At 43.1% G+C, this 26497-nt stretch overlaps 2 protein-coding genes across 11 annotated transcripts in view; both read right to left on the minus strand.

Annotated features, from left to right (window-relative positions):
• Positions 1–64: 64 nt before the first annotated feature.
• On the minus strand, positions 65–19675 carry map3k7cl (map3k7 C-terminal like). Of its 6 annotated transcripts, none has more exons than XM_037120500.1 (5): positions 19621–19675; positions 9230–9311; positions 6752–6810; positions 5872–6011; positions 65–962 (listed from the first exon to the last, which is right to left on the minus strand). In XM_037120500.1, the coding sequence occupies exons 2-5, from the start codon at positions 9303–9305 to the stop codon at positions 782–784; spliced, it is 456 nt and encodes a 151-aa protein (XP_036976395.1). In that variant the 5' UTR covers positions 9306–9311; positions 19621–19675; the 3' UTR covers positions 65–781. The 6 variants fall into 6 exon arrangements, with proteins under 6 accessions (XP_036976395.1, XP_036976397.1, XP_036976396.1 ...); XM_037120502.1 differs by lacking the exon at positions 19621–19675 and adding an exon at positions 12049–12067; XM_037120501.1 differs by lacking the exon at positions 19621–19675 and adding an exon at positions 10687–11404.
• Positions 9242–26497, minus strand: part of grik1a (glutamate receptor, ionotropic, kainate 1a) — a 42878-nt gene continuing 25622 nt past the window's right edge. For 3 of the 5 annotated variants that reach the window (XM_037120492.1, XM_037120494.1, XM_037120493.1), the window contains exons 13-16: positions 24833–25050; positions 23193–23418; positions 19621–19871; positions 15385–15941 (exon numbers count right to left, since the gene is read on the minus strand). In XM_037120492.1, the coding sequence (XP_036976387.1) occupies positions 15774–15941; positions 19621–19871; positions 23193–23418; positions 24833–25050 (863 nt within the window). In that variant the 3' untranslated portion in view covers positions 15385–15773. Of the gene's footprint in view, positions 9312–15383; positions 15942–19620; positions 19872–23192; positions 23419–24832; positions 25051–26497 lie in introns of those variants that run through there. The other 2 variants (XM_037120496.1, XM_037120495.1) reach the window with 2 other exon arrangements.

A 26497-nucleotide genomic window follows, 5' to 3' on the forward strand; every position in this document is an offset into this window, starting at 1 on the left:
CACGGCAAACACAACTGCAGCGGCTTGGAGAAATGAAATTAAGGAACTGATGCTGGCAGTAAAATAAAACGCGTTTTATTAATAGACGAAGACAATTAAGCAACAGTTTATCTTGTAGAGTACTTCCCCTTCGACAGGTGGGTGACACATCAAAAAAAAAAAAAAAAAATGTACAACCCTAACAGATACTTATTGTGAAAAGGATTATCTCACAAATGGGTCTTAACTCCCCCATCGCCTGACGCTGTCTTAAACACTCATCTCATCTCATTTCCTTTTTTTTTTATTATTTTATTATCATAACAGGAACTTTGTCGGGCAAGTGCTGTGGGTGGCAGAGTGGGGGAGGGAGGGGGGGGGGGCAGGGACACGTACACACAACATTTGGACCACATCATCTCCAACCACCTCCGCAGACCTCAGGTACAAGATCTGAGTCTCCACAGGACCTGAGACGGATCACACTGACAGCAGCTGACATTGTGTAAATAGTGTGCCATGAGGTGTTGCAGGAAGGCTCTGCAAGATCACAGAATAATAACCAAACAGCACCCAGACAAGGGGCTGATGTGTCATAGCTCAGTAGAATCTCTACAACAACCTCACAATGATGACGACAGTCCGTCTGTGGTTCGACTGAATGACTCAGGCTTGAACAAACAGGGCGCCCCTCTGTGTAATTAGCTGATTCACTGACTGTTGCTGTGCAGAATGAGCCTTTAACTCGACTGGGCGTCAGCTGGACGTTTTCGGAGGTCTCAGGTTCCGCGGAGGTCAGAGGTCACGAGGAGTCCTGCCTCGTCCGGTCGGTCAAGCAGAGGCTCTCCAGCTGCTGAGCGCGCTCGTTGTGGACGGTGACCAGGGTGCGGTTCTCCTCCGTTAGACGCCGGAACTCCTCCTCCAGACGGGCGATCTCCACGGCGACCTTCTCGTCCTCCACAAGCTCTGCCAGCAATTTACGCCTGAGTAGATGAGTGCAATAGAGATTAGAGAAGCAGGTGCATATTTTAAGATTCATTCTTTTTAAAAAAAATAAATAAATAAAACAGATGAAAGTGCAGGAAATGTAAAGTGCGTTTCTACAATCTATGAATAACTGATCCGCTCTCGTTGTCTATCATGATCTCCTCATTTTGCATATCTTATCATTTGCTATTTCTTACTCATTTTTGTTTTGTTCGTTTGCTTGCTTCACCATCTTTATCATCTGACATGAAAAGTTGGAGACTGTGCCAGGCTAACACTTTGCCGGAGGCAGAGGAACACCCGCAACAGGTTCCTGGTTCATAGAGAAGCCGATGCACATTCATACCTGTGAGCGGTTTAGATTCTCCAGCTATCTTGTTTCGAGTGAGTGGGAGGAAGCAAAAGGAACTACAGTCAACATCGGAACAATGCAAAATTACAGGAAGGGTTGAGCTGGAGAAACAATACTGATACTGTTGTGAAACAAAACTAACTGTAGACGACGTAAAGAAGGCATTTGCCGGGCCTATAACACAGTATAATAATCATGACCCTCAGCACAAATTGTTGTGTTGATATTTGGAACTCACTACAAAGTCAATAGCTAATAAAGGCACTTACAGTGGTCTATGTGTGTGCAGTCAAATTCAGGTCTATTAGCTATAGAAACAGGCAGATTCATGGTCTCCCTAAAGTATAAATGATTTAGGTGAGATTGAAGTCCATCATTTGTTATCTGCTTCTTCTGTTAAGATTCAAAGCAGCTATAAGGAACTTTTTTTGGGGGGATTGGTTTTGGCGGCCCCTGTGGAGTGTTCCCACCACCGCCTGTCATGAAGATCTTGATCTGATCAGTGAGTGCATCTGCTTTGGAAGTGAGCGAAACGTCAACAGCATATTTTCAATGCTGTTTTTTTTCTTTTTGCAAGATGCATGGCGATGATGTCATGCATCTGTTTGTGGCTATGTAAGCTAGATGGCTTTTTTTGTGGCAGATCTGATCAAGCAGAGAAGACGGAAAAACAAAGTCATTTGTTTCAACTAACAACATTTATTCCCATCCAAACTATTTTTCCCTATAAAGCTGCAACACCGCGAAGGACTCCGGCTCTGGTTTGGACGGCATGACCCGACTTCACTCTCTGGGACGAGATCAGCCCTTGGACTTTGAGAGGCAGAGTACGCATGTACAATGTGTGTGTCAATGGCCCCGGAGAGTGTGTGACAGTCAGTGTTGAATCACTACAGTGAAGTGCCAAGTCACATAACAGCAGCATCAACAAGGAAAAAAGGAGTCTCCATTCTATGATACAGGCCCCTTGCGGAGCTTTAATAAACTGCAGATCGTAATAAAAACATCAGAATCCGGTGCCCAGTTTAAATATGTTTTAATTGATTTTGATAAATTAAAGTGGTCTGTTGGGCCTTGATGGCGGTATGAGCTCTACAGGGTGCCATTGCGGATTATTATCAATTTCAGCTGAATCCGCACATGCATGTCATAGGTACTTTTTTCGCGTGGGATTTCAACAAATATGAGGAAGCAAATCATTTCAATTGACTTTTTGTCTAGGATTTGTCCGTTTGTTCATAGACCAGTCTATTATTTCAAGTGTGATATGAGTCACAAGTGTAAAAAATGTTGTTAGTGGAGCTACTCTTCTGTTTGTATTCAGATCACAAATAACCCTTTAAATCCTGTAAAAACCAAACAAAGACAAATGGGAAATAAACCCACATGTTGTTCTTACTGTAAAGGTGAAATGGTGAATAAGTGCTTTAGAGGCTTACATGTGTGCATTTATTAAATAAAGCCACTTCTGTTTGAGTTAACATGTAGTGACATTAATCAATTTATGTTAAAATGACTAAAGTAAGATGTCTGTTTATATAAATTAACTGAACTTGAGTCCAAAATTATCTGTAAGTGACAGTCGGCTCTTCTGAATAATTTTAACCCGACTAATTATTTTAAGTCCTTTCGTCCAAATTAAACCGGGCACAGACGTGTGACTCTCCACGACCACAATATATTTTGAGCTTTCAAATATCCCTGCTAATTCCATCCCAGGTTATTAGCACATCATATTTTATGATTTACTTAATAAACCCCACACACAGGAAAGCCACGAGTTTACTGAAATACATGATTTTACAATCGTACTTATCACAGATTAGTGATGCGGAGCCATTACTTTCTTTTTCCTTTTTGCAGACGCAAGTTGAAACATGCATGCAGGGGTGGCTGGGTTTATGTGTGTTTGTCTGACAGAGAGAAAAAGAGGAAGAGACCTTTCTCAGTCCACAGAATTCATCTAGAAACCAGAGAAACCAGATATATACCTTTGTACCCTGGTTACAAAAAGTAACTCTACATAATAAGGACATGACTGTTTGTTTTTGGAACTATTTAACAATGGGGGTATTTCTTCTGTTTGTGTAATGATGGTGTCAGTAACAGGTTTAACAGCTATTGGAGTTTAAATGTGGAATACATATGAGGTAACTGTAGTGCAGCTTGTACATTTTGATAGTGACCAAAAGCAGACTGGGTGAAGTTTGGAAAATCCCTCTGCAGTGTGTCAAAGTGTTGTTCCCGTTGTCATCCTTGCAACACTCAACTGTATGTCTGAAACGATCCAGTCATTCTGACTGTAATCTTCCCCATATGGGAAGTAACCAAATGTTCATTGTGTTGTTGCACATCTGAAAAAAAAAATAAAAATGTGAAAACACTCCCCCACAGGAATAAATGCAGCGCTCAGATCAGTATCAGTCAGTCATAACCACGTTATATTTTAACCGTCAGAGAAAAAAGCAGAATGGCATTGTCTTCACTAATATCAAGTTGTGTATCAATTCACAGCGTGTACGTGTGTTTGTATGTGCGTGTGTGCGCGTGTGCGTGTGTGCGTGCGCGTGTGTGTGTGTGTGAGTGCGTGAGCAGACGTTGGCATGAGTGTCAGCATGAAAAGAGAGAACCAAGAGTTTCAACCAGCCTGACTCATCGTGTTCTTATCTAAACTCAAGGCTACACTCATCCCATCAGTCTGCCCGCTGTTCTCTATTTAGGACCTGCCAAGTGGTGTAGGTTGTGTGTGTGCGTGTCAGTGCGTGTGTGTGTGTAGGTGTGGTGGTGGTGGGGGTAATGGCAAGGGCCTTGAAAATCCCTCCGCTAAGACTCCCCACAGCTGCCGAGGGCACAAGGGACAGAGCGCACTGTGTGTGTGTGTGTGTGTGTGTGTGTGTGTGTGTGTGTGTGTGTGTGTGTGTGTGTGTGTGTGTGTGTGTGTGTGTTTTATACAACCCCACTTATGTGAAAGCTTATACAATAGATATGTGCATTAAGGCATACAGTAGATCTCACACGCTTACACCTGACACAGCTGCAGTTAGTGCAATATCCATCCCAGAGGCAAAACAAAGAAACCAGCGTGACCTTCACCGATACACTCGATGCTTGATCTCGTCTTTTTAACGCAAAAGTATTTATAATCTTTTTTTTTTTTTAAAAGTCATATGCTACCAGCTGCTCATGTATCACCATGAGGAAACTGCTCTCAGTAGATCAGGGGCTGAGCGCTGTGTGGAAGCTATTAGCATGTGCCATCTGGTGGACGTTTGGGTTCCTCGGCGCTTTGCAGTCTCACAAGAGCATTTCTTCTCCTCAGCGGTGGAAAGTAACCAAGTACATAAGGTCACATACTGCACTTAAATGGGATTTTGAGGTGCTACACTTGAGTATTTCTGTTTCATTCTACTTTCTATGTGTGTTGGAATACAACTCAGAGGGAAATATTGTACGTTTTTACATCACCCCATCTATAAGTTACTATTCACTTCAGATTCATTTCATGATTAATAACTTACCTCTATGTAAATTGTTCTTTTTTTAATCTATCGTGAATTGCTTAGTTTTAATACCCTGAAGTATGAATATTGTTATTTATACAGGGGAGGCATCTTCATAATTAAACATTTTTGGCTCCCAGGCTCCACTGTACAATGTTACAATAACTTTTTATTTACTACTCTCTGTCTCCTCTCTGTCTCTCTCTTGTCTTATGAACTGAAAATAAACTACAATGAAAAAAAGTATATATATATATATATATATATATATATATATATATATATATATATATATATATGTATAAAAAGTATGCAAAATACATTCAGTAGCTGAAATTTTTGCCACCTTTACCATTTGCAACGTTGGCCAAAAAAGGACTTTGCTTGCAGCCTTTAGGTTATTGGTCCGTCTCTTGGCTCATTAAAAAAGATGTGCAAAGCGATGAATCAATAATTACAACCTTGCACTATAATATACATAATTCTGAATCGGGCCATTCTGCATAACAAACACTTCACTGGAAGCATATTTGGACTTTATTACTTCCCACTTTTGATCCGTGGTATTTGTGGTATTGTTACCTTTACATTACCGCTGGCTCTTGTTGGACCCATGTCACCAAACAGTGTACAAGTCAGTGGATTTACAAACACGTCAAAAAGCCTTTTTTTACAGCAGGAACGCTTCAGATTAGCGGAACACAACTAGTTGCTTCATCAGCATGCATATAAGTAGCACATTGGCTCTATATTAAGCACAAATCCCTGCAATCTTAATCCCTATACTCCCTGACGTATTCTACAACCTCTGGGGCATTAATAAAGTTGGCAGTAGTACAAGAATAGACGTACTTTGTTACGTAAAAAAACACATAGCTACAAGTTTTAACAGTGTCCAAAATAACTCTCAATTAAGTCATTGTAACTCAGAAATAAAACACTAGTGGTTTAACACCTATAACCCGAACAGTTTCAACAACAATAAGCCCATTAAGCAACTCTTCAATGGCTTATACGTGTGGTGCAATATATAGTTTGTTTGTGGTGACTCACTTGCGGTCCTCGAGCACGGCGATGTCGTGTTTGACCTGGTGGAACTCCCTCGCCATCCTGCAGTGTTCCTTGTACACCTGGACGCTCTCTCTCAGAGACACACAGGGGGGCACGGGCTGCAAGAGGTCAGAGAGAGAGGCCTGTGAGGGAGGCCGCATATTCAGCAAAACAACGACATATTACATAAAAATAATAATAATAAAAAAAGCGGAAAAGATGAGTGAGACTAGTAAGACAAGTGAGACTAGCGGCACAATATTGGCATGTCTGACACCAGAAATAAAGATTTGCCAAAACTCCAAAGTTTGCAGTTCTATAAATTCAACTTGATAATTTTGTGGGGAAAAAAAAAAAACCATGCCAGCCTCTAGTTCAGTGCATGTAAGGTGTACCATTCATTGGCCTGCCACTACGGTTCTCATTTGATACTCTACACCAGCGTGCACTTTATTTGACCCTGAGACTGGCACTCGTTGAAGGATAATTCAATGACAGCACCCGAAGCAGAGCGAGCAGACACAGTGAGTTGAAAAAAAAGAAACACACTGATTTATACAGTACAGTGTATAGATTCAGCATCCACAGCAACGTGAGAGAGCTTTAGTAGAAAAGTCACATACAATTCTAATTAAAAAAAACCAGCCTGTGTTATTTTGTCAAATCTACTGCAGGATTTATTCTATAGTGAGGTTCATTTTTGATCCACTCTTTCTCTGAAACATGCCCAGCAAATTCCTTTATTTTTCATTCAAAAGTAAGGATATAACATTATTCATTGTCTTTGTCTTCTCTTAAATATTCTACCTCTCCTCTCTGGTCATTGCTCTGCCACTGATACGAGGTGTGTGTTCTGGGTAATGTGATGGAAAGCACAGTATACCTGTAATCGCTGCTCAAGATCCGGGAAAGTCTGGGGGCAGTCCTCCACATCTTTTACATCTATTGAAACAGAACACATTGTTATCATTAGCAACTGGTTATTTGAAAAATGTATTACATGTTGAGCTACAATAAATGAGAGCCTTTGACATATGAAAACACAATATTGTATACTTATTAAGGATGCAGACAATTTATTAGTTTAATGGTTTTGCATCACTGCTGACGATTTATCCAAGGCAAACAGTATGTTTCCTTTATGTAAGATAATCACTATTGTTCTGTATAATATCTTAAAGGTGCAATGTGTAAGAATTGGCCTCCCTTTAAACTCATGTGCAAAACAAAAAGGGGTGTGGCAGTGAACTGTAGCCGCTCATAACCAGCTAGCTCAGTTAGCCATGCAGCTAGCGATTCGAGCTGGAAGCCCGCGGACCAGGTGAGAGTTCAGTGTTTACACTGCTAGCACAAGCGCCCTGGACCGGGGATGGCTGGAGCTAGCTGTGTTAGCACGCTCACCTCAGTAGAACAAGTGGTAGAACTTGACATTTAATCACATTCTGTTGATCATTCTACTTGATTGTTAAATGCTTTCAACTGAGATTCCTAGATATTGTCTCTTTAATGCGCCATTGACAAGTGTCTGCAGCTGTCATATTAATGTAGGGGAGTAAAAATTACAATAGTACCCTCTGAAATGTAGGGATTTATGCATTAATAGTGGTACTGGAAAAGTACACATAAGCACTTGTTTATCAGATTGACTTCCTTCCTTCACTCATTGAAGTACTCTAAGAAATCAGAAACCTGTGGGAGATCGTGTGGTGAAACCACTGCATGTTGCAATTGCTTTGAAAATACTAAAAAACTCTTCCATTTGGGATTGATGACAAAAAGGTGCTGCATTTATGAGCTCTGCCCCACCACTGCTGTTGAAGCACAATGTGAATCTGACTAACGTTTTACATAAATACTGTCCTTGATGCACAGCCAAGTTATGTGTCCTACAGCCAGTTGCTTTAATGCCTTGCTCCGCCTCATAAAATGGCCCCGAATGAAACCCTACAGGGCCCTCTTATATGACACCACATAGCAACAGAGTGCTTTGCTTTTAAATGAGCCATGTCCTCTTATTGTGCGGCAGTAATGAGCTGTCAGGCTGAGAGACGCGCGGGACAGGAGCACCGAGCAGCCGGACAAACAGAGTGGGCAGAAAGGACAGACGGGCCAGATGTACGCACAGAGAGGGGATTGAGACAGGCAGCCAGCCAGACAGACAGACAGACAGACAGACAGACAGACAAAAACAGACAGGTTGTCTGCACCAGCGTCTGCCTCGCCAGCAATGTCCCGCTGGAGTTGTGGAACACATGTGGAGAATCCTGGGATGATGCAACTTTCTAAAAGCAGGAGTATTAGCGGGCCCTGCCTGCAGCCATGGGGCCAATTATGATGTGGAATAAATACAGTTCTCATGCTTGGGATTGACACAGTGTGGGGTTATAACTATGCTTGGCATGAAGTCATGAGGGGCCTAGAGGATGATCCCCAGACAGAGCGCAGGTCTCAGTCTCCCCCTGCTGGGAAACACGAGTTCAAAGAGACGACAACATGATCGTCCGGGGAGTATTTTGGAGGCTGGGGTGGGATTTTTTTTTTTTCCCCCAAACAGCTCAGCCACTAAAATTAATTCTACAGCCCTAGAACCAGACTACTCGTCACTGGCAGGCGAAGGGGAAAGGAATCAGAGATGTGAACGATCAAGAAACAAACAAAAAAATAAAATAGTTTAGTGAGAGGCTGTGTCGTCACGTCGACTTCAACGACTCCCTGCTCAGAGTGGGATTTGAGTGTCAGCCCTTCTCATCTCACTTCCTGGGAGAAAGACAAGGGGGGATCAGCGGTGGATGGAGTGGGACTAGAAGTGTTTACTGCTTATAAATATAGGCCAGTGTTCTAAAAGCTGAAGAGTGAATCAGGCAGTGGGACACTGTTAGTATTGGTGTGTGTGTGTGTGTGTGTGTGTGGGTGGGGGGGGTGGGGAAACCTGACTCTGCCATTGCATGGCTGCAGCTGCTGTCCCAGTGCCTGGCCCCACTGCAGTAAAACATCCTGACCGACAGTACCGAGCACCGTAGGTAGGGCGGACTCAGTCTGTTTGAGAGCTAATTAATGCCGGGGCCCCAAAAAAAGGTCTGTCCGATTGTGCAACCACAGCTGTGTCCGTGCATGTGCGGTCGTCCTTTTTTTAATATGCTGCGCTCCAACAGAAATAGAGGATGCACCTGTCCCCCTGCCACGGCACAAGAATGAACACAGTTAAAGTGATAGGGTGCGGGGGGGTGGAAAACGCAGCGAGACTGGGGTGTTAAACGAGCAGGTGAGGAACTCGAAATAAGCTGTTACAATGGTTTTGGGGGGCGAGGGGATGCTGGAACACAGGTGTGTGTGTGAAGCGGGCGCATGAGCAGACGTTTACCTGATGCATCGTCGAGGCTGAAGGCGATCCTTACTTCGGATTTATCAGGAGACACTCTTCTGGTTGAGGTGATCATTTATCCCTTCGCAGGGGGGCCACACAGAAACAAAACAGAGCCGTCAGCACAGTCAAAAGGGATCTCGTGAAAGATGGGGGGCGGCGGTTTGACCGAAAACACAAGACAGTTTCTGCCTTTCAGAATGGACAGAGTGATGCGAGGAGGTCACTTTAAAGGTGCACTATGTTGGTGAAGAGAAAGAGATCCATTCCCTTGTTTTAATGCCTAATCAAAGGTCTAAATAAACAAACTGTCTTTGTTCTCATGACCGAATGAACAAACCGACCTTAAGGCTATTTTACTTTGTTTAAGCGTGGCGGACCCTGCCACCTCTCTATAGCTTCAAACAGTTTTCCGAAGACCTGATTTTCCTCCGAGAACAGCTTGTTTGTTCAGTTACGGAGGAAATGAACGATGGTGAGTTTGTATCATTACCTCACTGATGCTGCAAACATAAAAATTCTGAAATTGAATTTCTTCTCCATTTCTTTTTCAACGTTTCCTGTTTTATTATATTTTAAAGGGCTAAACGATTGATCGCTGACCTTTACCTGCTGACACTTAAGGCTAAAAGTGATTTTTTAATTATTTTTCTTTAAATCATTCCAACCAAGTCCCTTTATTGCGACTTTAATCAGAGAAGGAAGCTGAGCACTGAACTCAGCAGGTGTATCGCGCCACTGGAATGAAAGAGCCTGCACACCCTTTGATAAAAACACGTGATGAAACCTCACCAGCGTTGGAGTCCTGTGATCACACACACACACACACACACACACACAGTGCCACCGGTTTCATCATGCATTGAGAGTTGCGGTGGGATTAAATAATTAGCGAGCTTTGACAGACCGGCTCTGAGGTCTGGGTTTTGCGCGCCCCACCAAACCCCCTGCCCTCCAGCGAAGGTACAGGCTTTTTATATCAGGCCATTTGCCTGCTGTAACCCTGGTAAACCCCTCTGTCTCACACAACATGCCTCAGTGACCTTCTACAGCAACGAATGTGCGCTTTAAAAAAGACACAGAGAGAGAAATATAAGTTAAAAGGTCACATTTTGGTGATCTAAACATGCATCGTTTGGAAAAAAAAAAAATAAAAATACGCGTAAATACTTTATTATAGGCTCCATGGTGGAGGCTGCACTTCGCATGCATGCACCGTGAGCGAGCAGGTCATTGTTACCTGAAGCGGCACAAACCCGAGCCAAGAAACTCCGATGAATAACTTTTTTTTTTGTTTTTTTACGCAGCAGTGTACGTCCTCAGTGGTGACCGTCGTCTGTGTCCTCCGGGAAAGGCGCAGCTCGTCTCCGTGCGCCGCCGCACAACTTATCCCTCCCGAGAGTCCACCACCACTCCCCCACCACCACCACCACCCCTTGAGTCTCCACGTGTATTACTTTAGTATTTTTTAAAAAAGTTTTCCACTATGGTCGAGGCGTCCACTACCCATGTGTCAGTCCGGCAGGCTCAAACTCTGCGTGGGCACCAGGCGGGCACGTCATCCGCGGACTGCGGCGCACGCGGCGGAGAGCAACACAACAGGGGCGCAGAGCTGTGGAGGAATGCCGTCCCGCTTGTGTGTGTCCCCCCCCCGTGGCGGCCAGGGCCCAATTAAATGTCTCGGATGACATGACTCGAGCCCGCAAAAATGCCCATAGCTCGCGCGGCGGCTTTGAGTGACACGGTCATGCCGCCGGGATGGTCTCTGGGCTTTGCAATAGCTGTGCAATGAGGCAGCTGCTCAGAATGAACATCTGCTGTAATAGACTCCTGCAGAGGAAAAATAGAGCATCCTCCCAGTCCGTTTACCTTTTTGGAGGGTTGGTGGACACTTGAATAGTTCACTTATCTTATTTGTTCAGGCTGGAATTTAGACTTTACTTTTTTTAAAAACGAGACACTGTGGGTAAAGAGTTTTGGATAGAATACCAGACAGGAAGTGTCTCTTGAAAAAGGCAATTTTTGCATTGGGAAGTATATGAGTATTTTTTTTTTTTTTTTTTTTTGGAGCTGACAAGATTTAGGTTTCGAAAATAGAAAATAAAGGAAAATAAGGTCCCCAGTTCACTGTTTGAAACAGGACAGGTGGCGGGGTCCGCCAAATATCAACAAAGCAAAACTCCTGACCCCCTACATGCAAACAAATCACTCGTCAAATCTGGACGTCTGTTGCGGGATTATGATCATTTATCATGTCAAAGTAGGGTTTTTAGAGATCGCTACTGTTCTCCTGCTGAACCAAACTTTGTGATTAAAATGGATTGAAAAGTCTGATTTAATAAATGTGGCTCCGTGGATAACTCACTTCCTGTCAAATGGAACAACGTACATGCCACATTTTTCAGATAAAATTAAGGATTAAGAGTTCCTTTCCAAGCTTCTTCAACTAAATGAACCCTGGGAGAAAAAAAAAAAAAACACCAGATAATCTCAATAATCCATTGTTACAGATCTGAAAGGCGCCTGACTTTGTTCACATAAAGTAGATGATGTGTAGATTTGATGAAGAAGAAGAAAGAAAAAAAACAAAACAGATTCACATATTTAATCTCCACTTGAAACTTGGATAAAGCCCCATTGCTATCTGCCTCCCATCTGATCTGTTTACAGGCAGACTTAATGCACAATAGGCCTACGAATCATCATAATGAGAATGCTAAACTGATCTTAAGCCTCTGAGGACGTGAACGAGAAAGCCTGGCGCATCGGGCCCCCGCGGGGTCTCCGGCGGAATTAGTTTGGCTTTCTATCCACCTCACCTGCGCGCCGGCGAGACGAGTCTTCCCCCTGAATTATTTACAGCCGGGCTTTTCAGATGGCAGCAGACAGAGAGACAAACAGAGAGAGAGCGAGAGAGATAAATGACGCTCCGCACCTCCAAGAGTCCTCCTCCTCCTCGTTTGTCTTCATTGACAGGCTGTTGACACAGACCTGCCTTATCAGCCCCGGAGACTGCTCATCTCATCGTGATGGATGGGTCACGCTCACACTCGTCTGCCAGTCTGTTGACGCCCGAGCCGTAGCCGGGATCCGGCTCCTCTGTAATCTTATATACAGTCAAGAGCCATGTGAAGCGATACATGAACTCGACTTGACATTTTTTTGAAGTATTTACATGCGAGGTTTAAGAACACAATTCCGCGAGCTCTAGGAGATGTGCACAAGTGCTCTCGGATGTGGAAAAAAAAACAAGATTTTCTTTTACAACAAGGCGGTGAAATTTGTCAAAACTAGGCTCTTTGAACCGTCCCTCCATCAAGCTTTCCCTGGATTTTACCCCCACTCAGTCTTTCCCTTCATCTGTGCCAGAGGTACAGAAGTATGGATCATAATCTCTGACCTTCTTACTGACGGCACACGCAGACAGACGGCCGCCATCTCTTCATCTCATCTCATCTCCCCTTCCATTTTTTTCTTTCACCTCGCCTCCTCCAACGCCACTGAATTTCAGGGCTCTGTGAAACTGGGATTAATTGAGGGGAGCATGTGTTTTGTTTGTTTTTCTGTGGGTGAAACAAACAAGGAGACAAAGACAGAAACGTTGTCCAACAGCAGGAAAAAAAAACAAAAAACTGTTCAGGTGAGGTCAGCTGAGGCCGCCGTGATTGGTGATTGGAGGAGAGTCCCGCTCAGCCCGGCGCAGGATGGAATGCCAAGGTCGGAGTTGTAATCCATGGCCTCATTCATGACGGATTAGATAATGATAAAAATAAATAAATAAATAAAATACCGGTACTGACTTTGGTTTTGATTAAGAATTATAGGGTTAGGGAGATTAGAGGCGACCAAACGTTACATTGGACGGGGGCCCAATCCCAGAATTAATCTGAATACCAAAAAAGAAGAAAACTCATTACAGGGAGAGATTAAGAAAAGCTTGGTCCAATTCTCCAAGGGACGCGCACAAACCAGTGCACACGATCCACCGAGAGGAATGCTACAACAACGGCAAAAAAAAAACAAAACCCTGACCCGAGTAATTTACTGCACTAAAGTGTTTATATCCATTTATTGCTCTTTCCTGTTTGAAATGTCACTGCATTAGCTGGTGAAAGCTACGGACTGGAGGTCAGCCTTTACATTACTGATGATGAATTACACTCGATTTAGTGCTAAAGGTGCCCCATTAGCAGTTTTTTTTTTCCGTCTGCACCTAGTTTCTGACCAGCACTCGGTCACGTTGACGTATACAAGTACAGTTCTTTGTCGATTTGTGTGTCCTGAGTGATGGTATTCTGTACTTGATTGTGATTTTAGTGATGCCAGTGTTTCCCAATACTGAATTGCTTGCTTCAACAGGCTTACACGCTGCAGGTGCACAGCAAGACTAAAGGGCTAAAGGGAGGAATAAAAACAGCAGTGATGAGGAGAAGAGATTAAAAAAAAGGGTTGGGCGAGGGGCGGCGGGGAGACAAACAGCATGAGTGAACTCTTCGTCTCTGACACGTTTCTTTTACCCAAGAGGACAGAAACAATCCTGAGGATAGGCAGCCCAGCGGCTAGAATAGACGGGATGGGATTTTACACTTTTGCAAACCATGGATGCACTAACATGTCTGACTTGTCATACGTGTCACATCAACATTTCTATCACATTCGCATTACATGAATATGAGATGATGGTCGTGTCTGGAGGTGCAGGGGAAGGAGGTGGCCTCCAAGCAAGAAGAGACCGCTGTTCAAGTCAGTGTTTCAACAATTGTAAAGGTTATACAACTGGGTGTTTTACAAAGGTGCTCTGTGGAATGTCTGTGGTCAGCTGAAAGCCGGTCGACAATTTTCTTATTTTAAACTGATGTTAGCTATTCTTGCTCTCTGTTAGCAGAGCAGAGGGACTGCAGAGAGGCATTTGAGAACACGAATTAAGTCGAGTTCCTTTGGACTGTTGTGGAAAATCCACACTCAAGCGACATTGAACAACTTCAAATAATTTTTTTATGTGACGTTCCAATCCACAAAAAAAAGAAAAACCCTAAAAAACTAATTAACACATGTCAATTGTTACAAATTGCTACTGGAGCTGCTTTAGGACACGTTGGGACATTTTCCAACCAATGTTTCTGACGAGGCATCAGGACAATTTCCCATCCTGTTTGAGGCGACAGAACCAGTTAGCCGTAAACGCTATCTTTTTCTCATCCTAACTGAGCAGGTTTTTTGTGCCTTAACCATAAGCAGTGTTGTCACAACGACAAATTAAATACTGAACAGTTGCAACAAACCCAACATTTACTCCGGTGACTGGGTTGGAATATGAGGAAGCAGCAAAAGGAAATTATTAATCCCTGCTCTCTGCATTCATGCTGAAGAGAGTTCATTTTGCTGCAGCTGCTGGGAACACATTCGTCCCTCACTCTGATTATAGTACCTGCAGGTGAGAGCCAGAGTGCTCTAAACACTGCCGTCAGAAGACAGACCTTCCTGGTCTGACGAATTTCGGCTGGAGTGACTTCCAATGTCAGTGTTTTACGTTAAAATTATCATTTGTGTCAATGGATCATGTCATCATAAACCACAGTGAGACTTAAACATGCTGGTATGTAAGTTATACAACTTGTGAGGTACTTTAAGAGAAGTTTTTACCATTTTGTGCACATACGCAGACATCCACTGTCTCTGCAGGGAGACGGGATCTTCCCTCAGGCTTTCAGATTCGAATTGCAAACTGAAACAAAATGACATCTTGAAAAAAAATACAATTTAAACACCGTTACTCCCATGGGGAACATGGAAATCAAGTTTTGTCTTTGACCTCCTGAGAATGTCACGCATAATAAAATATAAAGGAACGCTTCCCATTTGGTCCTTTCCTCCACCCTGTATCGTATCCCTCCCTCTGATGCGTAGGCAGCTGCGTTACGACCACAAACATCTGTGTTTATCTGTGCGAGCGTGTATGTGGAGTGATAACTGCGGCGTGTGTGCTCGAGGGGTATAAAGCAGCAGGTGTGTTCCTGACTTTCCTTTAGAGGTCCTTATCTCTTTTCACTGGCCAGCGTTGGCTCAGCGATACGCTCTGAAGCTCCTTTGCCGCCTGCCAGTGCGCTCACAAAGAAGAACAGGCGCGCACACTGACTGCCAGCCTTACACAAAAACAGCAAATCTGACAAGGGTTTAAAAAATGCAAAAAATCTTTTACTCTGAAAATCAGTGAAGTTGTCACACATATACACAATGGGAGTATCTATGAAGTGTGCAGATTCATGAGGGAACAGTGGTGGTTTATGCTATGGGAGAGCTTCCATTCACGTCGTCGTCGCCTGCTTAAACATCGTCATGTCGATACAAGGCCAGGACTTTGTAAACTACACCTACAGTATAACGGTTAATGAGTAATTCATACACATACAGTATTAAAGACAGGGGTGGCGAGGAAACAACTTTGTGTCATTTGCCGGTCGACAAACAAACAGCCGAGGAGTGGAGAGCGACCGATCGAGCGCTCTCTGATCTCAGTCCCATCAGTTCTTTTCGGAACCACGGCTCACGTGCTGGAGTCGCGTCTCGCTCCCTCCCTCTTCGGAGTGCGCTTGGGTTGACAGAAGATGCAAGCTGATCTTGCTCCGCTGTGGGGTCGCGACCTCCTCCGGATGCCTTTGTAACACTGCAGGGAGATGCCCAACTCCTCCATCACGGCACTAAAAGACATGCACTGCCAGGGAGAAAAGAATTAAAGGCCAGGAGTGAGGACACCAGCGAAGCTGACTGCCAATAAAGCCTTCAAGAACTTTGGCCATGAGTTTAAAGACCGAATGTGTTAACGTAAAAGAAATACTGCTGCTTCATAATTGGATCAATGAGGGAATGACTTGATACAGTATTAACTGAAAGCTCTGTTAATTAAATTTTAAATCTAAGGCAGTGATGTTTGATTCGGCTTGCCCGTAGCTGTAGTGTGAGCTCACAACCTATGACCACAGGTTAGCTCTCGCATCTAACCAGAAGTGACAAAAGACACATTTATTACAAACGTATCTAGGAGTGCCTGGTGTCTCATCGCAAAATCCAGTTACACAGATGAGAGATGAAGGACAATGTCTGCTGAGCAACATCCTAATGCGGGGAGCTATGAATTCATAATATGGTAATTATTTGAAATGATCAAAGAGAGGGCCGTCTGAGATGAGAAGCCTCGGGCTTATTTGATTCTGCAGAATAATACATCGCATTGAACTCATTAATCTTCGATCATGTTTATTTGCCTTTTATTTTGCTCTCCTCCAGCGGGGAGGGGCTCGCTACGTTTGTTTCGAGCAAATCATCATTCATGGCACAAACTCATCCGATGGTCTTTACATCCGACGACCACAGAAGGTCTCCGCTCCTTTCGTCCCGGGGCTTTGCTTAAGGCCTCTCAAACAAACGTGGCTTCCTGCAGGGTTTCTCACGAATACTAGGAAGACTTAGTGTCTTAGTACGGCAGAACACCAACCTTGTACCAACCTCAGACTTAAAATACTGAGACGGAGGAGCAAAAACAGCAGGGTTTCCGTTTGGGCTGTGGAAGATTCAAAAGTTCTGGCAGAAAATATGCTCTGCTTCGCAACAAAGCATCTGTATTTCACGAACCTGACAATGAGGCTCAGCAAGCAAGCTACATTTTCTAAATTACATTTCAAACTGTACTACAAATTGCACTATTTTCACCGGACATTTTGCATGCAGAAATGTTAAGGGTAGCTCCACCAATTTTACACATTGCAGTGTGTTTACTGGTCTCGGGGAGTTCGACTGCATATTTGAAAAAGTGTGATAAAGACTTTAGTGTCTCCAAAGTAAGCTGCATGTAATCTGATGAACTGCCTCCAGTGATGTCGCTCAGTGGCTAAGTTGCATTGTGGGTAACACAGGCACCAGATTTGAAAAGCAGTCCACTGGTCTAACACATCACTACTATAATATATTGTAGACAGTTTAAAAACACATTGTCAGAGCCGAGCCGGAGATATCTGCTTATATCACCCACAGTGCAACTTACCCGCTGAGTAACATCACTGGAGGCAATTCGTGAGCTCACATACAGCTTCCTCTGGAGCCACAAAAGGCTTTTCACTACTTTTTTCACATATGCAGTCGTATTTTCCAAGATCGGTAAACACATATTAATGTTGCCCTTTAAATATGTCGGACCTCCACAAATTTCCCTGTAAAAAAAAATCAAAAAACAGTAAATACTGGAAACCCTGAATTCATGTATGCTTTGATCTCGTTAGAATAACCAGTACAGATGTGAGATTTACTGGACACAGGCAGATCAAAAAAACTCACACGTATTGTTGACTCTTGCCTTGTTTGATACTGCATCTGATTTATCAATTTAGCGGTTTACTTATTTATCGTTTGCGCACTGATTTTTACTCCTCCTTGCGGTGGTTCAAGTTCGCGAAAACAAACTGAATATTTTCCCTGAGTTTTTCCCCACACTTCGGACAGAGATTGATCTTGCAATTAGATAACAAGGTCATTCCGGGGTGTGAGCGAAGACCTTGAAAGTCTGCAGACCTCTGCGATCCCATCCATCATTTTTTCCTTCAGTTAAAACATCCTGCAGTGGCCGGAAATTATTGATGAAATTACAACTTCCCTTTTGGCTGCGGAACTGTGTCGGGGGACGTCTTAACCTGACACGTTGCTCCATCACTGTTATCCTGCATATCGGCAGACCAAACCGGTCTACCAACGAGCTTAATGAGTAGGAAAATATTCAAATAACTTTTCCTATCTTTTGATTTCCCACATGGCATTCAAAGTCTGCTTCTGAAGTACACACAAATGCCCACTGAGACTTCTCTGAATGAAGCTAAACTCGTGGGCCTGTATTGGAAAACTACCAGCAGAAGTAAAATGTGTTTATAACTGACTGAAATGTCACATTTCGAAAATTATTCTGAATTGTATTAATGTTTTACTCAAAAGGACACACACAGGTGTCTTGAACCATTTTATATAATGACCTGCACTTAAAAAAGCTTTCCAGGTGTCTTGAGTGTTTTCCCTATTTTTCAGTCTGTATTTGCAGGCTTTCATCAGGGAAGTGCTCCGTACATGCTGAATGATAAGAGCATGCAAATGAGTGGGGACAGTCACTTGTGAATCAGACCTGCCTGCATGTAGATGAGGTGCTGTGAAACAAGCTTGTTATATCGAAACATACACAGTGATAACATAACACCCTGGGTATTAAGACAAAAGGAGTAGATTTAAGAACACAACTTGAAAAGAGTAGGAAAACAGGAAGTTTTTGCAAGGAAGTAGGTATTGAGGGGTCAAATGGTTTGGGTAATTAGGATTGGCCTACACAGGTGCAGGTACACACGGGCACAAAGAAGGGACACCCGGTTACAAACCTATCGTCTAGGGAGTGCATGTCTTGTAAATGTGCTGCCAAGGGCTACTCTGTGTCATCCCCCAGTAGCCTGCCGCTCTCCAGATCAGTAGATAAGGAGGTGCCGGAGGAAGAGGTGGAGCCGCGCCGCTGGAACTGGCGGGACTGCACCCCGTAAAAGAAACAAAAGGCCTGACGCAAGCATGCATGGAGACAAAAAAAAAAGATGAAGGGAGGAAAACATAGAAGAGATCAAAACAGATACACGAATGAAAAGTGCAAAAATGCGACAGAGAAAAGAAAAAACACAGCGATGCAAGACGCAAAAACGAGGCAGAACAAAAGAAACTCAACACGCGGATGCTCTTTCGTTATAGTGTGGAAAGGAAAGTGGCAGACGCAACACATGCTTCCCCTAAAAAATACTAGTAATTAGTACATTTCCCTTTTTATTTGTGCCGCCTGACGAGCAAACATCACACAAGAACCACTATAAAGAGGAACGGATACATGTAAGTTCAGGCATAATCCAGTGCTGGTGACACACTTTTGGGTACATGAGAAAGAATTAGGTTGCGCAACCGAGTCATTTGGAGCTACAAACTCAGCACTAGTTTTCAACATTGAACCCACTGTTTACTGTGTAGGACTGGCAGGAACTGATAAGTCATAAATCCAGAAAGTGCAAATATGCCTCTGTGTAAATGAATTTGGATGAAGCAAATGACATCTAACAAACACTAAAAAATATTAATGAGCAACTAAAAAGAGAAAATAAAACATTGCTTGTCCTCAGTCTCTGAATATGTTTGAAAATAAACGAGCAATGATTATTCTAATTTCTTACAATACAAATTAATTAAACCACATCCTTCCTTTGATTAAAAGAACAAAAAGCACAAGATTTCATTACAGCTGCCAGCTCCCTCGGAGCGGAATGACCTTTAATTCAGTCATTTGTCATGATCACTCAGCAGACGAACAGCAATAACTTCCCCTCACTCACCTCCTCTATGTCGGCGTTCCTGCGGGCTTTGTAGATGAACTCTCCAATAGCGACGAACACAGAGAGGACCAGACCGGCAGCTAAGACGATGAAGATACCGCCGATGTTTTCAACGCCCAGAGCGTTGGCTTCCTTATTGTCCTCTTCCGGACAGCCATTGCCTCGCCACCATTTCTCCTTCATCATGTGTAGCTTCCCTTCCTCCTGCAGCTGGAGGATGGCAATGGTCACTTTATCCCTGTATGGAGAACCTGGGGGTGGGAGAGGGCAAACAGACGACACGTCACGTACTGACAAAAGAATTTCATGGGTTGTTACTTGAGCCGCATTTCCATTGCAGCAACAGGGCTTAGGAACCTTAGGAGGAACTCATAAGCGTTGTCTTCTGTAGAGAACAGGGTCTAAATTAAATTCAGAAAACAAGTCCCTGCTTGGGGAACTTTCCAAAAGAATTTGGAGGTGAGATTTCTGACAAAACATGGCAGCACTGCTGAGGCATCCCTCTGTTTGTTTACGTGTTATGTTTAAGTGAACCATAAGCATATTTTACTGTGAAATGGGATCATTTGCAAGATCAGAATTAACAGTAGAAACATTACTCTTCATGTATCTTGAACTTTGACTTTGCTGAGTTGTGTAAAGGTGCATTTCATCCGGTCACCCGTCGCTATAACTTCTGGGGAAACATCAGATGATGTTACGTCACAGTACGGGGAAGGAAGTCGGCAAGCATGACTGAAGGTACGGCGAATAAAACCTCAAAACATTACCTCGTCTGAGAAAATTTCTGCCTGAGTCAAAAAGATAGATCTTTATCATAGATAGAGGACGTTTAACAGTGAAGAAAACAACTCCCATGATCCCATGCTGAGTCAAGATGTGATCAATCTTTTGTTTGCGTTGTTTTGATTGCGGGACGCCCTGCAGTGAAAATCACCTAGCGTGTGTAAAATACGATATACAAGCTGGGAATTACTTTAATCTGAACCGATATCACAAGTGTGGCATCTTCCCGCCGTAGCCTAAGGTTAATTAGCAAAGTAAAGCTTCATGAATAAACTTCCTGACACGGAAACATCTGATGGAGAGGACTGTTGAAAAACGAAGAGGGGGGAAGCTACAACACAAATGAGGTGCAGAGTCGGAGGGGCTACCGTCACCAGCTTGAAGTAGACCAGAGTTCAGACGAGACGGACGGGTTCAAAAAGTTGAAGCAATCAAACCACTTTCAACAGGTTTGACGAGGAGACGACTCCTCAAGGGCATTCTCCTCCGTGATCCGCCAGCGACCTCCAACAGACTCATTTGTCAGCTCAGCTCTGCTCGGCCCAGGCACAGCTGCTTCTACCCCGAGGGTGCCAGCTTGAGGGTGCTATCAGCTGTTGAGCACGTCTTTAACCTAAACCTGAACCTGTACAGAGTCTCTGTGTTGTTGACAACATCCCGCCAAACAACCAAAAGATACTGAAGTTATAGAGGATTTTTTAAAGGGTTTTTAATGCCACCTCACCTGACCCGCTCCGGACTACGCTCATCGACACGTACAGGCAGAAGCTCTCATTAGTGTCACGGATTCAAGATGATCAGCCACAGTATGTAACAGGTCACATCACAGGTGCCTCTGCTCTTTGCGCTCCCTTTCACATGTCTGCCCTTAACTAGCTTGTACCAGCACAGGGGGAAAAAAAAAGAAGCTGTATTCAGACAAATGATGTGGACCGAACCACCTGCAGCTCGACATCAAACTGGACTGGAATAGCAACATCAGCGCCCCCTCCACGAGAAGGGTCGGCGCCGACTTAACTTTCTGAGGGGGACCTGCTCATTTGCTCAACTGTGGTTCTGTGCTTCACACATTCCCTCCATTCTTTTGCGGCAGTCATTATATCGCACACAGCAGCGTTCGGGGGCAGAAGGGGCGAGAGCAGCCGACGACCTAAGAATCAACAAGCTCATCAGGACGGCAGGTTGGCTTGCTGCCGCGAGCTGAAGCGAGCGGGGGTCTGTCAAACTACAGAGGTTCATTGGCAATGCCTCTCGCCCCCGGTATGCCACCCTCAAGTCATGTAAGGGTGAAAGGCATTGCCAGTGATCTCCTGCTTAAATCCTCCAGGAAGTGCTTTGTTTCTGTGGCCACCAGGCTGAGCAACTTCTCCCTCTGCTGTTGGGAGGAGATTCTTGCAACCTTTGAAATTTTGACTTTGCTTTCATGTTACATTTTTCTTAAATATAATTCAATTCATATTTAAACTTTTTGGAATTACTGCACCGTTGCTTGTAACTGCCAGGGCCGAGTCAGAGAGTGAGAACGTAAGTTGGGTAAACATGACTAAAACACTGCATTGTGAAAATAACCTTAAAGGTAGACTATGTAGTTTTAGGTTTTGTATATATTTGGCGGACCCTGCCACCTTTCTAGCTTCAAACAGTGTTCTTGGGACATTATTCTCCACTGAGAACAGCTTGTTTATTCAGTTATGGAAAAAAATACATATTTCTGAATTTGTGTTATAACCTTATTAATACTATAAATGTTAAAATTTAGAGTTTTAATCTCTCCAAAACTACATACTGCTCCAACTACATCTCTTTTCCTTTCATTATTATGATTAAAGGACCCATAGCGGCAGATATGACATAATGTTTTTAATATAATAAATATAAAGTATGCTGTATAATTATCATAGATACTGACAGACAGGTCTCATAGTAATTACAGAAATTAACATTTAAATGTACCCCTGTACTTGGCAGCTTCAAGGCATGAATGTGAGCAACCTAAGTAAGTGTGGAGAGGTGTTCTTGGCATTTTGGTTGTGCTCAACAAAACTAAACAAAAGAAAAAAAAATAGGGCTCAGTCAGACAGTTCACAAGAGGAATATTTCAAGACAAATTACAACAATAAAAGACTAACAACAGCAGGAGGAGAAAGAGAGGAAAAAAAAGCATGAGAGACCCAGCAGTGCTGACTGCAAACACGCCCCAGTGGTTTGACTTGTTTCCAATTTAAGTTCTCGATCCAAAAAACTGGCCTGAAACCTTACATGAACATTTGCAGTCAACAGCTGGCAGGCTGTTCTGATGGAAGAGCATTTGCCTGTTGAGGATAGATACAGGACAGCAGCGCCGCACTTGAACTCTTGAAGAATAAAAATGCTAATTCCAACTGAATAAAAATGTGTATCTCGGTGCAAAGCCTCCAATTGTGAAGTGTATTTCAGCGCAGTTTAATATTCTGCTCGAGGAATGTGATTGGTGCAGTTTGTACTTGGCTTGTTTGCGTTAACTCAGAGGCTGTACTGTTAGTGTGCACTGAATGCACAAAAGTTTACCTGATCATTGAAGGGCCCTGCTGTGCTGAACAAGTTGAGATGACACCAAACATTTTTTCTCAACATACAATGCTAATTATTCTTCCCAACAAGTTTTCTTTTTCATTACTTGACTTAAAAAGTCTTGGGCGTGAATGTGTTTCTTGATCAACTCTTCATTCTCCACTCTACAAAGACAGCGGTAAAAACTAAAAACCTACAGTATTCATTGCTTCATCTCTTCATCTTATTCTTCTTACCAATAGGTGTTCCCACTCCGTAACCCTTGGAGTCAATGAGACCTCCGATCTGCGTGAGGTTACAGTTTCTCTGGCTGATGTACTCGATGCTGGTGGACTCCATCAGCATGGCGTAGTCCGTCGTCAGGACCCGGGTGATGCCTTCCCTGTTGTTCTTAACCAATGCAGTGTTCTTCCTGCTGCTCATAAACGCCCACATCTTCTCGTAGGTGGAGATCTTTGATTTCTGCCAGAGGAGCCAAGGAAAAGTTGGTGAGAACTTTTACTCATTAGTACTCAACACATGTACTTTAATACTTTAAATACTCCCGATAATCATAAACACATCTATGTTTAACAGCAGGGTGTGCAGGACTATCTATCTTTCTTTGGTGTACATATGTGTGTGTTTCTTCTTGCTCAGTGAGAGAAAATGGGACAGCTGTGGTCTTAATCTCCTCCAGCTGATTCAATTTGTTCGAGCCATCAACACAGCCTGCTCCTTCCTATCCAGGCAGCCGTAATCACTGGCTGCAATCTGGGAGGATAAAGCCCTGCATGGATCACCCCTGCTGAGCCACCAGGATGCAAGGGGAGTGGGTGGCGGTGGGGGGCGGAGGAAGTGACAGCCCTGCCTGAGGACATCGCTGCTGCGATACATTATATAATACGAGGTAAAAAAAAAAGTTGGCATATGTTTAACTTCAACCCGGACGACCCAAAGCACATGTAGTCTCAATACACATCTTCTCAACTTCCCATCATATACTTACCTCTTTCATTAGAGGAAATGTAGCCTTTTCCCCTGACTCTGAAGTGGATTTTTCTTTTTCACTGGATGTTTGGCAAAGATACAGGATGATTGGGGAGAGCAGCTGAGGGAACCCTCATGACCCTGATTTAATGGAAGTGAAGGTACTCTACTACTGACTCATACTCACATTTATATTTTGTAATATCATTCAGAATCCTAGACAGGAGTAAACAACAAATCTATCAGAGATAGACAGAACAGCACACGCTATTGAGACTACTGCATCCAGTGGGTGGATATTAATATTGCTTTATTTGGTACTGAGATACCTGAGCTATTTACGTTATAGCTAGAAGTCCTGCTTACATTGCATCGGCTGCATTTCAATCAGATGTAACGATGCCTACATGTACTGTCCCTGTCAAATACACTGATAAATAAATAATCTATTTAAATACAAACACATACCATAGTCTGAACCCATAACTTATGATTACAGGAATAATACAGAGCTTCAACTAATTTGAAATGAGAATATTAATGTTTCATATATAGTACGGGCAGTTATAAATCAAGTAAACATTTTACAATCATTAATTACTTTGTTTAATATCAGTCTATATAGAGAGGTAATATCCAAAATTTGCAGCTTGAGGACAAACATTTAATTGAAGAATGTGATATTCAAACTAAGGATTTCATGTGTTTAATATGGGGAATTACACTATAAATGGCATGGGGCTTTAATTTGACCTCTGCTGCAACACTTTCACATCATTTGTCAGGATGTACAACTTCATGTGAACTTTTGAGAAAAAGCGAACAGGCACTTCTCAGCAGTAATATCAACGATTATATGTTTGTGACTTTGATAAAGTTCATTAAGAGCCTTCTAAACCAGTTGTACCTTGAAAAAGGTCATGGTGGATCCATCCCTCACTGCCCCGTATTCAATCCTGGTCTGCTTTGCCAGGTCGTCCGCTGAGTCGATGGGCGCATCCATTCGCTCCACGGTGAGGAAGGCAGCCAAGTTGGCTGTGTAGGAGGAGATGATGATTAAGGTAAAGAACCACCAGATACCCCCGACTATACGAGTGGACAGAGCCTTAGGCATCAGCTCAGAGCCTGAAAGCACAGAGAAAGGGGACAAAAAAACCAGCTTAAAAAGCTAACAATGGTTTGTTACAAGCAGTGTGCTATGACTCACTGTTCACACCAGAGCTCCAGTTAGATTTTTTTCAGCCTGAGCCCCAAATAATAAACTGCTACTTCTTCATACAGCGTGCTTATTTTCTACCCTCTGTGATACTTTGTTGTAGATCAGAGTGAAAAAGGAAACAGAAAAGAACAAAATAGTACAAAGTAGAATAGCCAAATGTGACAGACAAGAGAAAAGCTGAACATAAAGAAAATGAAAATGGAATTAATAAATAAACAGAAAAAGCAGAATGAGCTCTCTCCCCTTTGTTTCTTTCTCCGTGCAGAGAAAATTAAGATGCATGAAATGTGCAAAGTTTGGAATTATTTTCTCTGAACATCTTCAAACCTCTTCCACTTGGATTGAAGGAATGCCTTAATTTGCTTTCACAGTCGAGGTCATGGAGGATTGGTCTACCTGCCACGTATCGAAGGTGGAATTTATTCTCCGGAATCTGACAGAGAACTTGAGGTCACTGTTAACTATTGTTGTTACGATCCTGGAATTTCAAAACTTCAGAATAATACCTTGAAACATATTGATATTCGGTGCCATGTTCGGTAGCACGGGGCAAAACTGACACAACATTGTGGGCATAAGATTTTGCATTTTTGTGAAAAAACAAAACAAAAAAAACAAATATAACAAGGTTTGTGTCCTGTGTGTTAAGCCCAACAGCAACAAACAACAGTTTGTTTACTTCTGACCACAGTTAGAAGAGCGAGAGGAGGCAGGGTTATCTGGGTGCTACAACGGTATGTGTGTTGGCTCGCTGTTTGAAAGAAGAGGGAGTGAGAAAATGCAGCTCATACTGGTGTAATGACACTTTGGAAAATAAATAATGAAACTGCTGCTGTTGATCACTGAACAACTAGTTCATAGAGATGAACTCTATGCAAAAAGTCAAATCGTGATTATGTTGACAGATATTTTGATTGTTATATGAGTCATAAAAATACCCAAAAGATGAGTTTTGCTTAAGTCTGTATCAAAAAAAAGAAGCTTACGTCTGGAGAATGCCATTGGTAGGCAAGGGCCTCCCTGTAGCACCACAGTGCTTTATGTATAATGGTGTGTTGTGACATATTGTACCTTCTTTCAAAAAGCTGCCATTCCTGTGATTTGGACATTGCCCTAATTACACACACATATGCAGAAAATGACACTGAGACACCTAGCTTGTACTACATTCACTATGAACCCTGTCTGAGCTTGTTTGTTACAAGATGATGGAACAGATAATTGGAACCCCGCTACAGCTCAGTGGAGCACATGATGCTCAATGTTTCGAAATAATCTGTTCAAGCACATAACAAATCAAAGAAATGTACATGTAAAGGCATCCCGGATCATTAGTAAACACTTCACTGGTTT

This window comes from Acanthopagrus latus, chromosome 13 (assembly GCF_904848185.1).
Source record: "Acanthopagrus latus isolate v.2019 chromosome 13, fAcaLat1.1, whole genome shotgun sequence".
In the NCBI taxonomy this organism is placed as follows: Eukaryota; Metazoa; Chordata; class Actinopteri; order Spariformes; family Sparidae; genus Acanthopagrus; species Acanthopagrus latus.

Excerpts from the sequence above, each read along its gene's own strand:
- map3k7cl (XM_037120500.1), bottom strand. The coding sequence starts at position 9,305 with ATGATCACCTCAACCAGAAGAGTGTCTCCTGATAAATCCGAAGTAAGG. Across the intron at positions 6,012-6,751 it reads ATCTTGAGCAGCGATTACAG|GCCTCTCTCTCTGACCTCTT; the intron begins GTATACTGTGCT and ends CCTCCCTCACAG. Across the intron at positions 963-5,871 it reads GCCGTGCTCGAGGACCGCAA|GCGTAAATTGCTGGCAGAGC; the intron begins GTGAGTCACCAC and ends TCATCTACTCAG.